Source organism: Propithecus coquereli, unplaced genomic scaffold, assembly GCF_000956105.1.
Source record: "Propithecus coquereli isolate 6110/MARCELLA unplaced genomic scaffold, Pcoq_1.0 Scaffold142, whole genome shotgun sequence".
Lineage (NCBI taxonomy): Eukaryota > Metazoa > Chordata > Mammalia > Primates > Indriidae > Propithecus > Propithecus coquereli.
This window is the reverse complement of record NW_012138525.1, coordinates 7,566,191-7,581,427: the sequence shown is the minus strand read 5'-3', so window position 1 is coordinate 7,581,427 and position 15,237 is coordinate 7,566,191. Positions and strand designations below refer to the sequence as shown.

General features: G+C 36.8%; 1 protein-coding gene across 1 annotated transcript in view; it reads right to left on the bottom strand.

Annotated features, from left to right (window-relative positions):
• Positions 1 to 15,237, bottom strand: part of SCAI (suppressor of cancer cell invasion) — a 105,377-nt gene that overhangs the window by 40,571 nt on the left and 49,569 nt on the right. Inside the window, exon 3 of the mRNA XM_012639682.1 lies at positions 8,269 to 8,400. Within this exon, the coding sequence (XP_012495136.1) occupies positions 8,269 to 8,400 (132 nt within the window). The remainder of the gene's footprint in view (positions 1 to 8,268; positions 8,401 to 15,237) is intronic.

Sequence of the window (15,237 nt, the reverse complement as noted above, 5' to 3'; positions counted from 1 at the left end):
TTATAGTTAGTGCTTTTTTTTGTCTTTTTAAAGAATTCATCACACAATAGTATTGTCTTCTGCTTAAAGTTTTCACTTTGAAATTTAACTTTTTTTTCTTTTTGGAGACAGAGTCTTGCTCTGTCGCTCTGGGTAAAGTGCAGTGGCATCATCGTAGTTTACTGCAACTTCAAACTCCTGGGCTCAACTGATCCTCCTGCCTCAGCCTCCCGAGTAGCTGGACTATAGGCATGCACCACCACACCCAGCTAATTTTTTTATTTTTAGTGAGATGAAGTCTTGCTCTTGCTCAGGCTGGTCTTGTAACTCCTGGCCTCTGGTTATCCTCCCTCCTCAGCCTCCCAAAGTGCTGGGCATACAGGAATGAGCCACCAGGCCCACCTAAACCCATTTTTTTTATTATGAGAATATATTTTCATTCATTTTTTGAACGGGTAATTTATAAACATAATACAAAATTCAAAGAGGACAAAAGGTGTGTATAGAATAAAAAGTAAGTCTCTACTACTTCCCCTAGTGCTCCATTCTGGAGAATCCTCATTTATTGACAAGCATAGAACTTGTGCATACATGTATATACATATACTTCTAAAAATAAGTTTAAAATAAATGTATTAATTAAAAAAGATGAAAAAGAACAGTCTCATGACCTAGCCAATTACAGTTAATATTTTAGCATATTTCTTGACAGACTGTTTTCTAGTCATATTTGTTTTGTTGCTTTAAATAAAGAAGTTATATTTCTATTTCATTGACTGTCCAAAATTATTAGTAATCTAATTGCCTGAGGAAAGGGTTTTATAAAAGAATTTCTTGCGCCCAATTTGAGGCTATCAAAGTAAGAAATAACAATTCAGCTGAAAGTATTTGCTTTTTAGCATCACTAAAACTAGTTTTTCAGTGTGGCTAGTTCAACCTGGTAGGTTTTGCTAAAATGTTTTTATTGTGACGAACTGGGTGCAGTGCATGTGGGTAATTCACCAACCCCAGAATACCATGACATTCTAATTTATGATTTCCTTTTTAGCTGCTATTTCTAACACACAGCTGTGCATCTCCAAACAATTTTTCCTCCAAACCAGCATGTTTTCTAAATATGTCCTCTTGATCTGCTTACCTAGATGTTTTCCAAATGCTGCAAAATGTTTTCTGATTTCATCTTTACTTTTTCTATTCCACTTTTTCTGGTTTTTCCATCAAAAATACTGATAATTCTTCAGCTGTATCATCTTTATTCTCTTGACTCCATATTCATCATTTTCTCTTTGGATACTGAGAGATCGTCTCCAATTCTTCCTGAACATCGTTAATTTAATGTTTCTAAGTAGTATCAGTTCTATTCTTTATTGTCTTTGCTATGAATTTTAATCCTGATACTGCATTTTTGCTTTTCTGAAAGTCTTTCTTGCCTTATTTAACCTTAACCTGTTCTCTCCTTATAGTTTTATGCTCTTCTCATAGATGCTATGATCCATGGCACTTTATTGCAGAAGACAAACAATTTTCCAAAATTTTCTTATGGTTTCTTTTACTAATAATTTTCAGAGGTCTGAGTCCCAAGGAAGATGTTTTCATTCCCCTGTTATAAGTGTGTGCGTATGCATGGGCGGGGGTTACAAGGGAGTGATTATTTTCGTTTTTGAAATAAGCCCATTTAGAGATTTGACTCATCCTTCCTAGAACAAGGTATGGTCTACCCAGGCTCTATGTTTGCTAATTCTTCTTCCTAGAATATGTCTCTTGGGTGAGGGGAAGGATCAATCAAATCCCTTTCTCAGATCTACACACGGATTGCAGCTCCTAGCACAATTAGTTGAGCAGGTATATCATCTAGTGTCAGATCAGCGGGATGAAGGAGGGACGTGCACGTGTCCCTATGGTTTGTTCTCTGACACTATGAACCAATGGATACATAAAAACCTACCAATTGTCAAAAAATTCTTCATGTCTGTCCCAAAAAATCGTGCTTTACTTATGGGTGTTATAGCTCCCAGTATGTACAATGTGGCAGTGACAATATTTATTTCCCCCATACTTTCTGCTTAAACTAATCTTTAGTTTATGGCTGTCTCATAAAGCAGTAGAAACACAGAAGGGCACATGCTGACATTATTGTTGGAGACTTTATCAGTTAACCTTCACTGCATAACAAACCACTTCAAAACTCAGCAGCCTAAAACGAAAACCATTTATTTAGTAGTGATGTTGTGGGTTAGCAATCTGAGCTGGGCTCAGCTGGGGAGTTCTACTGATCTCAGCCAAACCTCACGTTCAGTAACTCGGGACAGCCAGTGAGTGGTTGAAGGGTTCCCTCAAATGTCCAGCAGTTGTCTGCTTGGCCACTGTGTTTCTCATCATCCAGCTGGTTAGCTTAGCTTTGTTTACATGAGGATTGGCTGCAAGGATCCCAAGAGCAGTGAAAGAGAGGACAAGCTCTAAAGTACATTTTTCTTTTTGCATCATATTTGCTACTGTCCCACTGGCCAAAGCAAATCTCACAGCCCAAGGGTAGTGTGGGAGGGAACCATTCACATGCAAGGATAGAGGAAAGGGAATCATTTTATAAACAATCTATCACAGAGAACTTGTTTCTTTTTTTCCAATTTTGAAAATAATATAAGTCTCTTGGAAAACAAAAATGCTACAAAGTGTATAAAGCAAGAAGTAAAAAGAATACGCTATTGCTTTTCCCCTCAAGTCTAGTCCCCACAAATAACCACCACTGAGAATATTTTCTCTATGCACATTTAATTATGTATGTGAGTTTTCCCATTATTTTACGCAAAGGGGATCAAACTATATATAAAATTATGCAACACGTCTTTTTAATTTAATAATATATCAGGTTTCTTTAATATATATATAGAATTGTATCAATATTTACCATGTACAAAGTAATATATAATGAACCAATTTATTTAACCAATACCCTCCTGATGAACATTTATGTTCTTTCTAGTTTTTCTGTTATAAAAATGCTGCAATAGGCCAGACGTGGTGGATCACAACTATAATTCTAGCACTCTGAGAGGCTGAGGCAGGAAGATTACTTGAGGTTAGGAGTTCAAGACCAGCCTGAGCAAGAGTGAGATCCTGTCTCTACAAAAAACACAAAAAATTAGCCAGGTGTGGTGGTGCACATCTGTAGTCCCAGCTATTTGGAAGGCTGAGGCAGGAAGATCGCTTGAGCCCAGGAGTTGGAGGTCGCAGTGAGCTATGATGATGCTAGTGCATTCTAGCCCAGGCAACGGAGCAAGACTCTGTCTCGAAAACTAAAAAAACAAAACAATAAATAAATAAAAATGCTGCAATAAACATATTCATACTAATAAGGCTTGAATAATTATGTGACATGAATGAAAGGTAAATTTCTGTAGGTGAAATTAAAAAGTGAGAAAGATCTGCATTTTGGTACCAGATGTTAAAACAATGGATAAGGAAGCAAAAGGTTTTCTGACCTGAAACTTTCAGGCAGGCATAGCTAGAATAAGCTAGTAACTATATTTTTTAAAATCCATTTCCATTATCCTTATTATAAGCAGAAATTCATTTCAGATTACAGAAACCGGTTAACTATAGATATTAGTTTCCCACATTTATTGCACGTTTTCATCTTTTTTGTCTCCATGGATCTCTAATGAGGTTGCATTAGGAAGACTTAATCAGACATTTTTAAAATGGAAGTTGCTGTCAGAATCTTTTAAGACTCTTATGAAGCAGCTACTGTTAGGAAGACTGTATTATTATACAAAAATATTTGTCAGCGACATCAACTTTGTGACAACTGACAATTATTCGCTGCTTTCTTCTTTTCTTTTCTTTTTTTTTTTTTTGAGACAGAGTCTCTGTTGCCAGGCTACAGTGTAGTGGCATGATCATAGCTGTTTGCAACATCAAACTCCTGGGCTCAAGCAATCTTCCTGCCTCAGCCTCCTGAGTAGCTGGGACTACAGGCATGTGCCACCACACCCGGCTAATTTTTTTCTATTTGGTAGAGACAGGGTCTCACTATTGCTCAGACTGGTCTAGAACTCCTGACCTCAAGTGATCCTCCTGCCTCCACCTCCCAGATGTGCTAGGATTACAGGTGTGAGCACTTGTAATCTATTGGCTGCTTCTTTAAAGACACTACGTAAAGCCTTTAGGCAAACTTTCACGTAAGCATTTGTCTGCAAGTTCCTTTGAGTTTCCAAAGCTGACACATTTAAAAATCTCAGTAATATATCCTGTTAAGGGAGAAAACAGAACTAGAGCCCAGCGTTTTATTTCAACTGTATAATTTCAATTATTCAGTAGACAGGGGCAGGGAATTTTGTATGAGGGCTAAAAGTACATAGAAGGTGATGTAAAATGCTAGAACAGGGCTCCTACTGGTAAGGTGTAATATATTAATACAAGGATTTGCAGATGTATAGCTGTGAACAAAGTTGGGTAAATTCTATACTATTTTCCTCAAAAGAACTTAGAACCTCTGCTATTCCAAGGAATCAGTTATAAAGATAGCAGTTTCTTTTTCAAAATACAATTTAAAAATTTTCTAAATTTCCTATAAGTCCTATGATCATCCTTTTTCTAATGAGACATATCATAGCAGCAAATATACAAACCATTATAATATGATTAGAGTCTAAAATTAACTAAGGTACTTCATAGAGCGTTTTAGACAAATTCTTCTACTATGCAGAGTCTGACTCTGGTTTTAAACTATGAATATATCATTTGGTCATTATTACTGTCAGCAGAGATGGGAAATTAATGGTCCATAGGATTAAATTAAATCAGGCTCTGTGAATTACTCCGTATATTAAGTGACCTTATATTTCACATTTTGCAAAGGCACCTCTGTTATAAATTGGCTGTTCATATTCTTCTTTCCAAGGCTTTAGAGGAAAGTAAAAGTATGACACTAATCTCTCTCTTACTATAAATCTTCGACTCTTATCAATATAAGTCAAGAGACGATGGCAGGAAGAAATGCAGTGCAAATGAGTAAACCTGATTCTCAGAGATGTTTCAAATTTAACATTGGGGTGTCAAAACTCAGGAAATTTCTTTCAAGTTTCTATGAATCCACCATCTTTACTAAACTGAATCAGCTAAGATCACTGATGCCTACCTACACCTAAAGTCCAAGTCCAGCAGGCACTTTTCGGTCCTTATATCAGCATTCCATACAGCATTACACTGCTCACCACTTCCTCGTCATCTTGTAAGTCTGTCTTCTTTCTGTTCTTACAATTTCTTTCACCAGCTTCTCTTAGTCTGGTCCTTAAATGCTTCGCTTCCCCAGGGTACATATATGTGTATATACATTTACACACACATACATATGCACACATACATAACACATTCACACACAAACATACCACACACACACGGAGTAAGTTGCTTGGGAATCATGGCCAGTAAATTGTAGAGCTATTAATATGATTCAAATTCAAACCATCTAACCCCTAATCCATGCTCTCTCTTTTCTATCAAATGGAGTAACACCTAGATTTTCTATATTAGTAAAGTGCTTTTGTGGGAGCCCATTCTGCTCCCCAGGTCTTAGGATGCTCCTGAAATTCAACAATGCTGTGGTCAAAGGCAAAGGAATAAACCAACTTCTCTGAATCAGGTTTTTGGTCAAAGTGCACACTGTCCCACACACACTTCATTGTTTACATAGAAAGGACTATATTACAGGGACATCTTTCTTCCAATCCATGCTTCCATGTTCATGACTACACTAGACAAAACTATACGAGATTTGCAAAACCTAATTGAGCATTTCCTTGTTTAGCACCAGCATTTTTTTTAACCTATTAGTATACCCAGTTTTTAAATTTAGGTCTAGGAATGTATCTGTCAGTTTGAGGGCATCAAACAGGCTCAGGCCAATAACGTTGAGTATTTCCTTTAGGGGAGGATATCTTAGTTATGCCACTATATCAACTCTTTTGTTTACTGAAAAGCAAGCAAAGCTTTTCTTGAATGAGAGAAAAAAATGTGCAAGAGTACTTGATTCACTTGAAGGCAGGTCCCCGATTTATCTCTGTATCCTGCCCCTATCTCTAGCCCAGTGCCTAGAATGGTGCTGGCACATAGAAGGTACTTCTTAGTACATTGTTCCATTCCTAATGATGGCATAGGAAGCTGAAGAACTGTGAATAATTGCTCCTACTTTGAATTAGATACATCTCCTCCTCCTGTGAACCAGCTCCAAGGGAGGCAGACCCCGTCTCTACCAAAAATAGAAAGAAATTAATTGGACAACTAAAAATATATAGAAAAAATTAGCCGGGCATGGTGGCACATGCCTGTAGTCCCAGCTACTTGGGAGGCTGAGGCAGTAGGATTGCTTGAGCCCAGGAGTTTGAGGTTGCTGTGAGCTAGGCTGACGCCACGGCACTCTAGTCCAGGCAACAGAGTGAGACTCTGTCTTAAAAAAAAACAAAAAAAAACAAAAAAAAACAAAAAAAAAACAAGGGCATCCTAAGCATTGGTGTCTACAGAAGCATTGTAGATGATTTATTCCTTAATTTGAATACTGGGAGCATATTTAATAAAAATAATTTCTGCAATTATTTTTACTTAAGACCCTTACACTTCCCATGGATACACTTCCCAATTTAAGAAAAAAAAAAATATATATATATATACACACACACACAAATGGCCTCCAAGGCTTGTTTGGCTTTGTTTAATTGCTCATCTGGAGTCAAATAATTAGTAACTGGGGGGGCCTCTCCTTTTGCAAAGCACCACAAGTTAGGGATAGCACTGACAGACACAGATGTGTTTCTCAAATACATGTCTCGAGATGCTGCCTTATATAATTCCACCAAGTATTCCATTCTGCTTCCACAGTCTTAGTCACCATGGTAACCAGAATCCTGCAAGCACTTGAGCTTTTGAACATTTTCTGACAGTATTCAAAGCTTTTTCTAACATTATCCTTACTTCATTACTATTACATGCAAGAGCTATTATAAGCAAAACATCATTCATTTTATCCATTTCTTACTCTCTGGAGTATGTTTTCTTACATGGTGAATGGAAAGAAGAGCTAAACTATTGTGCACACATTATAAGAAGGTATTTTCAACCAAGAAAAATATTCCATTAAGATATTCACAGCTGGGAAAATGAAAGGCTCTGACACCTAGATGAACAGTTTAACATAATGTGGAAAGATACGCCTCAAGAGTAAAAAGAGAATTTATTATACCCCAAATGAGACATTATACAAAAAATCTGAAGCCTTTCATGCACTAAAAATGCACTTTTTCACACTGCTCATAGAGAGTTCAAAAGTCCAAGTGAGAGGGAACACAAAGAAGGTTTGTGAGGTGCTGTATGTTCTATTTCTTCATCTGAGTACAGGTCACATGGATGTGCTCAGTTTCTAAAAAACACACTTACACTATGTGCACTTTTCCACAAGTATATATTATACTTCAATAAAAAGTTTAATACCCAGTTCATGAACTGAAGAAAGAGAAAACAAAGGAAAGCTATCAGAAAGACAAGTCAGGAGGTGGGAGGGCGGGCCCTATGTCAAAAGCTAACGCTATTCCAGCTGGATCCCATCTCATCCCATTTCCCCAAACTACAATGCCAGTCCAGACTACCACCAATATATTTCTTGTTTTCTATAAGCACTACGATCCTATTCAGACTAACACAAATACAAGGGGATGATAACCAAAAAAAATCTTCTCTTAATTATTACCCAGCACACACAACAATACACAATCAAAGACACAGTTTGACAAAAGCACACATGGCTTTGGCGGCCAGTCTGCTCAGGGCACACATAACTAAAGTAAAAGTAATACTGTCTAGAACACTCCATCACTACTGTAGTCAAAAGGTATGTATTGGAAGGAAGGAAGGGAGAGAAGGAAGAAAAAAGAAACAAGCAAGGAAACATACAAAAATTCAACAGGAGGCTCCTCATTCGTTCACATATGCATTCTTAGGCTCCTTGGACTCAAAAACCCTAATGTGTATAATCAGATGTAAATCAGGTCTGGTGTGAGTAATGCATATAAAACCATCTAACAAAACAGCTCTTCTCAACTATAGTTAAACAACGTAAGTTATCCTCCTTTTCTATTGTTTCTTCATCTAAGAATAAAAAAGGTGTCAAAGAAAAAAAATCACGATCACTTCTACTACAGACATTTATGTAACATTCTATCCACAACTTTCAGAAACTTACCACAGGAAGTGGTGAGTGCAGAACTAGAGAAAAGTTTAAAACATCAAGAGTCCACTAACCTTAACCCATTGAATAGTTGCTTAGATTTATCCAGAAGATAACAAAAATCTGTAACTGTTTTCCTCTCTCCCTGTGGGATATCATCTTCAGCACCTCCAGATGACATGATTTCTTTAAGAGCAAATTCAGACCTGTATGAAAACATATGTTCATTTATCCAGTAGGTAAAAATAAAAAGAGAAACAGACCTTAGTTATATCATCTGGTTCTTTCCCCAAGACAGAGAATTCTTCTGATTACAATCAAATCATCAAAATAATTCAAGTGTTAAGATTTGTGGGAAAATAATCTCGTATCATTGGTGGGAATGAAAATTGGTACAACCATATAGGAAAGCAATTTTTATAATATTCTTTCATCTAATAAATATTTGAACACCCATTATGTTCCAGGCACTCCTCTACATGGTTAACAATCTAAAAATACTGATTCCTTTCACCTATTTGTCCATTTGATCCATTATGCAAATCCATCCTGGTAAATGACCCTACAAATAAAAAACACATTATCCATATTTATTTCAGTATCATAACATTTATAAACTGAAAACAACCTAAAGGCCCCAAAGAGGGAAATGGTTAAGTACTTCATAGAATACTAACCACTGCACTCTACCCCAGCACTGATGTACAATTATATTTAAGAAAGTGAGGCAATAAGATGAGAACACTTCAGTATAAAAGGGATATAAAATCACACACACATATATACACACAGAGCTGTATAATAAAATTATATTTGGCTGGGCATGGTAGATCATGCCTGTAATCCTAGCACTTTGGGAAGCTGAGGTGAGAGCATCTCTTGAGGCCAGGAATTCGAGGTCAGCCTGAGCAAGAGTGAGACCCTGTTTGTACCAAAAACAGAAAAATTAGCCAGGCGTGGCAGAATGCACCTGTAGTCTCAGTGGCTAAGGCAGGAAGATCACTTTAGCCCGGGAGTTTGAGGTTGCAGTGAGCTAATGTGACGCCACTGCCCTCTAGCCTGGGCAACAGAGCAAGACTTTGTCTCAAATTAAAAAAAAAACAACACTATATTTATTGAATCCAAACTATCTCTGTATGCAATCAATTACATTAATTAGCCATTTTAAAAAGCAGTAAGTTGCCAGACAGTATGTACAGTATGAACCTATACTAAATTTAAAAAATTAATTTTTGTTTAAACATAGACAGAAATCCCTGGGACAACATAGAGAAACTTGGTCCCACTGTATGGTGAAAAAACAGGCACATAAAATACTCTTCCCAAGTATTAAAAAAAAAAAAAATGTTGGGCACAGTGGCTCATGCCTATAATCCCAGCACTTTGGGAGGCAGAGGCAGGAGAATTGCTTGAGGCCAGGAGTTCAAGACTAGCCTGAGTAATACAGCAAGACAGCCACCTCTACAACACATTTTAAAAATTACCCAGCCATGGTGGCACTCACCTATAGTCCTAGCTACCTGGGAGGCTGAGGCAGGAGGATCACTTGTGCCCAGGAGTTCAAGGCTGCAGTGAGCTATAAGTGAAATTATAAAAGCTTCTCTCTAGTCCTCTATCTGTATGTATATTTCTATATACACAGAAAGACAGTTGGAATAATGTTCACATAGGGTTAATTATGGCAATTTCTGGGTGGTGAGATGTGGGAAAGCTGCATGACTATCATCTTTGAACTTTCTACATTGTTTGAATTCAAAATAACATGTATTATTTTCCTCAAAATGATGATATTTCTTAAATCAAAAGCCTAAAATCAAACATGACGAAAATGTTAACATTGTTTAAATTTGATTGGTGGGAATAGGGATGATTATTTTCTATTTTTTTATTTATGTATTTTTCTTTTTAATTATTATGGATACATAATATTAATAGTTGTATATCTTTATAGGGCACATGTGATGTTTTGATACAGGCATACAATGTGAATTAATCAAATCAGGGTAATTCCAGCATCCATCACCTCAGGCATTTATCATTTCTTTGTGTTAGGAACATTCCAATTCTACTCTTTTAGTTATTTTAAAGTATATCCTAACTTATTATTGATTATAGTCACTCTGTTGTGCTATCAAATATTGTTCATTCTGTCTAAATATATTTTTGCACCTATTAACCCGACTTTATCCCCCGCTCCATGCTACACTTCCCACCCTCTGGTAACCATCATTATACTCTGTCTCCATGAGATCAATTGTTTTTAACATTTAGCTCCCACATATGAGTAAAAACATGTGAGATTTGTTTTTCTGTGCTTAGCTTATTTCACTTAATATAATGTTCTCCACTTCCATCCATGTTATTACAAACGGCAGGATTTCATTCTTTTTGTGGCTATATAATATTCCATGTGTATATGTACAAATTTCTTTATCCATTCATCTGTTGATGGACACTTAGGTTGATTCCAAATCTCGGCTATTGTGAATAGTACTACAATAAACATGGAAGTGCAGATATCTTTTCAATATACTGAATTACCCTCCTTTAGATATATACCCAGCAGTGGGATTGCTGGGTCATATCATAGTTCTATTTTTAGTTTTTTCAGGAACCTCCATACTGTTTTCCATCGTGGTTGCACTAATTCACATTTCCACCTACAATGTACAAGGATTCCCCTTTCTCCACTTCCTCACCAGCATTTCTTTTTGCCTGCCTTTTTGATAAAAGCCATTTTAATTGCGGTGAGATGGTATCTCACTGTAGTTTAGATTTGCAGTTCTCTGATATCTAATGACGCTAAGCATTTTTTCACATACCTGTTTACCATTTGTATGTCTTCTTTTGAGAAATGCCTATTCAGATCTTTTGCCCATTTGTAATTGGATTATTTGATTTTTTTTTCCTGTTGAGTTGTTGGAGATCCTTACATAGTCTAGTTATTAATCCACTGTCAGATGGGTAGTTTGCAAATATTGTCTCCCATTCTGTGGGTTGTCTCTTCACTTTGTTGATTGTTTCCTTTGCTGTGCAGAAGCTTCTTAGCTTGATGTGATCCCATCTGTCCAATTTTGCTTTGGTTGCCTGTGCTTTGGGAGTATTACTCAAGAAATCCTTATCCAGAACAATGTCCTAAAGTGGTTCCCCAATGTTTCCTTTTAGCAGTTTCATAGCTTTAGGTCTTCAATTTAAGTCTTTAATCCATTCTGATTTGATTTTTGTATATGGTGAAAGATAAGGGTCCAGTTTCATTCTTCTGCATATGCACATCCAGTTTTCCCAGCACCATTTATTTAAGAGACTATCCTTTTCCTACTGTACATTCTTGGCACTTTTGTCCAAGATAAGTTCACCATAGGTGTGTGGATTTATTTCTGGGTTCTCTACTTTGTTCCGTTGGTCTATGTGTCTGTTTTTTAATGGTACCATGCTGTTTTGGTTAATACAGCTCTGCAGTATAATTTGAGATCAGGTAATGTGATTCCTCCAGTTTTGTTCTTTTTGCTTGGGATGGCTTTGGCTTTGGACATTCTGGGTCTTTTGTGGTGCTACATAAATTTTAGGGTTATTTTTTCTATTTCTGTGAAGAATGTCATTGGTATTTTGATGAGGATTGCATAGAATCTGTAGATTGCTTTGGGCAGTACGGACATTTTAACAATATTGATTCTTCTAATCCATGGGGATGGAATATCTTTTAATTTTTTTGTGACCCCTTCAATTTCTTTCATCAATGTTTTATACCTTTGATTATAGAGATCTTTTACTTCTTTGGTTAAGTTTATTCCTAGGTATTTTATTTTATTTATAGCTATTGTAAATGGGATTACTTTCTTGATTTCTTTTTGAGATTGTTTATTGTTGGCATATAGAAATGCTACTGATTTTTGTATGTTGATTTTCTATTCTGTAACTTTACTGAATTTTGTTTATCAATTCTAATAGTTTTTTTGTGCAGTTTTTAGGATTCCTTGGAAATAAGAAATCATCTACAAACAAGGATAATTTGACTTCCTCCTTTCCAATTTGGATGCCCTTTATTTCTTTCTCCTGTCTGATTGCTCTAGCTAGAACTTCCAGTACTATATTGAACAACAGTGGTGAAAGTGAGCATCCTTGTCTTGTTACAGATCTTAGAGGAAAGGCTTTCAGTTTTTCCCCATTCTGTATAATACTCACTATCACATATGGCTTTTATTGTGTTGAGGTAAGTTCCTTCTATATCCAGTTTTTTTTGTTTTTTTTTGAGACAGAGTCTGGCTCTGTTGCCTGGCTAGAGTGCCATGGCATCAGCCTAGTTCACAGCAACCTCAAACTCCTGGGCTTAAGCGATCCTTCTGCCTCAGCCTCCCAAGTAGCTGGGACTACAGGCATGCGCCACCATGCCCAGCTAATTTTTTCTATATATTTTTAGTTGTCCACATAATTTCTTTCTATTTTTAGTAGAGACGGGGTCTCACTCTTGTTCAGGCTGGTCTCGAACTCCTGACCTTGAGCGATCTTCCTGCCTCAGCCTCCCAGAGTGCTAGGATCACAGGCGTGAGCCACTGCGCCCGGCCTATACCCAGTTTTTAAGAGTTTTTATCACGAATGGATATTGAATTTTATTGAACACTTTTTCAGCATCAGTTGAAATGATCATATGATTTTTATCCTTCATTCTCATGACATGATGTATCATATTGATTGATTCACATATGTTGAATCACCCTTGTGTCCCTGGGATTAATCCCATTGATCATGATATGAACAATCTTTTTAATGTGTTGTTGAATTCAGTTTGTTAGTATTTTGTTGAGGATTTTTGTATCCATGTTCATCAGAGATACTGTCCTATAGTTCTCTTTTTTGTTGTGTCTTTGTCTGATTTTGGTATCAGGGTGATACAGGCTTCATAGAATGAGTTTTGGAGTATTCCCTCCTCCTCAATTTTTCGGAATAGTTTAAGTAGGACTGGTATTAATTCTTCTTTAAATGCTTGGTAGAATTCAGCAGCAAAGCCATTGGGTCCTGGGCTTTTATTTAATGGGAAACTTTTTATTACTGCTTCTATCTCATTACTTGCTATTGGTTTATTCAGGTTTTGGATTTCTTCCTGGTTCAACCTTGGTAGGTTGTATGTGTCTAAGAATTTATCCATTTCTTTTAGGTTTTCCAATTTATTGCCATGTAGGTACTCACAGTAGTCTCTAAAGATCCTTTGGATTTCTGCATTATCAGTTGTAATATCTCCTTTTCCATCTCTGATTTTATTTATTTGGGTCTTCTCTCTTTTTTTCTTAGTCTGGCTAAAGGTGTGTCAATTTTGTTTATCTTTACAAAAAACCAACTTTTCGTTTCATTGATCTTTTGTATTGTTCTTTTTATTTCAACTTCAATTATTTCTGCATTGATCTCTATTATTTCCTTTCTTCTACTAATTTTGGGTTTGGTTTGCTCTTGTTTTTCCAGTGCTTTGAGATGTATCGTTAGGGTGTTTATTTGAACCTTTTCTCTTTTTTTTCATGTAGGCATTTATTGCTATAAACTTTCCACTTATTGCTGCTTTTCCTGTATTCCACAGGTTTTGAGATGTTGTGTTTTCATTTTCATTTGCTTCAAGAAATTTTTGTTTTGTGGAGGTTTTTTTGTCGTTTTTTTTTTTGAGACAGAGTCTGTTGCCCCAGCTAGAGTGCAGTGATGCCATCACAGTTCACTGCAACCTCAAACTCCTGGGCTCAAGTGATCCTCCTGCCTCAACCTCTGGAGTAGCTGAGACTACAGGCGTGTGCAACCAAGCCCAGCTAATTTTTCTATTTTTTGTAGAGACGGGGTCTTCCTCTTGCTTAGGCTGGTCTCGAACTCCTGCTCTTAAGTCATCCTCCTGCCTCAGCCTCCCAGAATGCTAGGATTACAGGCGTGAGCCACCGTGCCCAGCCTCTTATTCTTAATTCAGTTACTAATACTTCACCTGTAGTTCAGATTACCTCAAGTAGATAAACCAATTTTACTGCTGCAGATTTAATGATTCAATAAAAATTACACTGCTTCTGACACTTCTTTTATCCATTTCCAAAGGCTGAAACTAAAAACCTTAAGCTATTTATAGTACTATAACCTTTGAGAATATGGGAAAAATCAGGAAAAGGTTATACAATGCAATCTTCTTAAAATGTACTACTCAACCTTTGCTCAAATTAAATATCCTCAAAACATGCCCCAAAGCAGAATAACTCACATAAAAATGACAGCTCAAAGGATAATATAATTATCTAGCTTCTTAATACTCAAAATGCGATCTGCAGAGCAGCAGCATCAGCATCAACCCAGAGCTTAACAGAAAGGCAGAACCTCGGGCCCCACCCCAGACCTACTAAATCAGAATCTGCCTTTTAACAAGTTCTCCAGATGATTTGTATGCACATTAAATCTGAAGCAGTGACCCAGCTGTTTTTATATGAACTTACTTGAAGCTGAAGTTTAGTGGGGTGTATTCTTACAGAGAATAAGATTCTTACATACTTAGGGAGATGAAGTAAAAACTGTATAATTACAAAATAACCACAGGGTAAGATAAATATTAATGGAATCCATCTCTACCACCACCCCCAAAAACTAACTACAATCTTACAAAACCAATCCCAAAGATGAGACATATGCCATATTTCCAAATCAAGCTGAGAAACCCAAATATTCATTTATAATGGATTCCTCCCATTAAGAAAGAATTAACTCTCCTAGTAAAGAGTAAAGCTGCTCTGACGAGTACAAAGCTGTCGTTCCTAAACCTGACTGATTATCCTGGAATAATTATTTTTTAAAGATACAGATTTCTGGGGATTATTACCAGATATTCTGATTCAGGGAGAGTGGGATTCTGTATTTTTAAAAAACTATCTTAGCCATTTCTGATGATCAGTCCCATATGAAAATCACTGTCCTAATAGGATAAAAACAGATACTGGGGCCGGGCGCAGTGGCTCACGCCTGTAATCCTAGCACTCTGGGAGGCCGAGGCGGGTGGATCGCTCAAGGTCAGGAGTTCGAGACCAGCCTGAGCA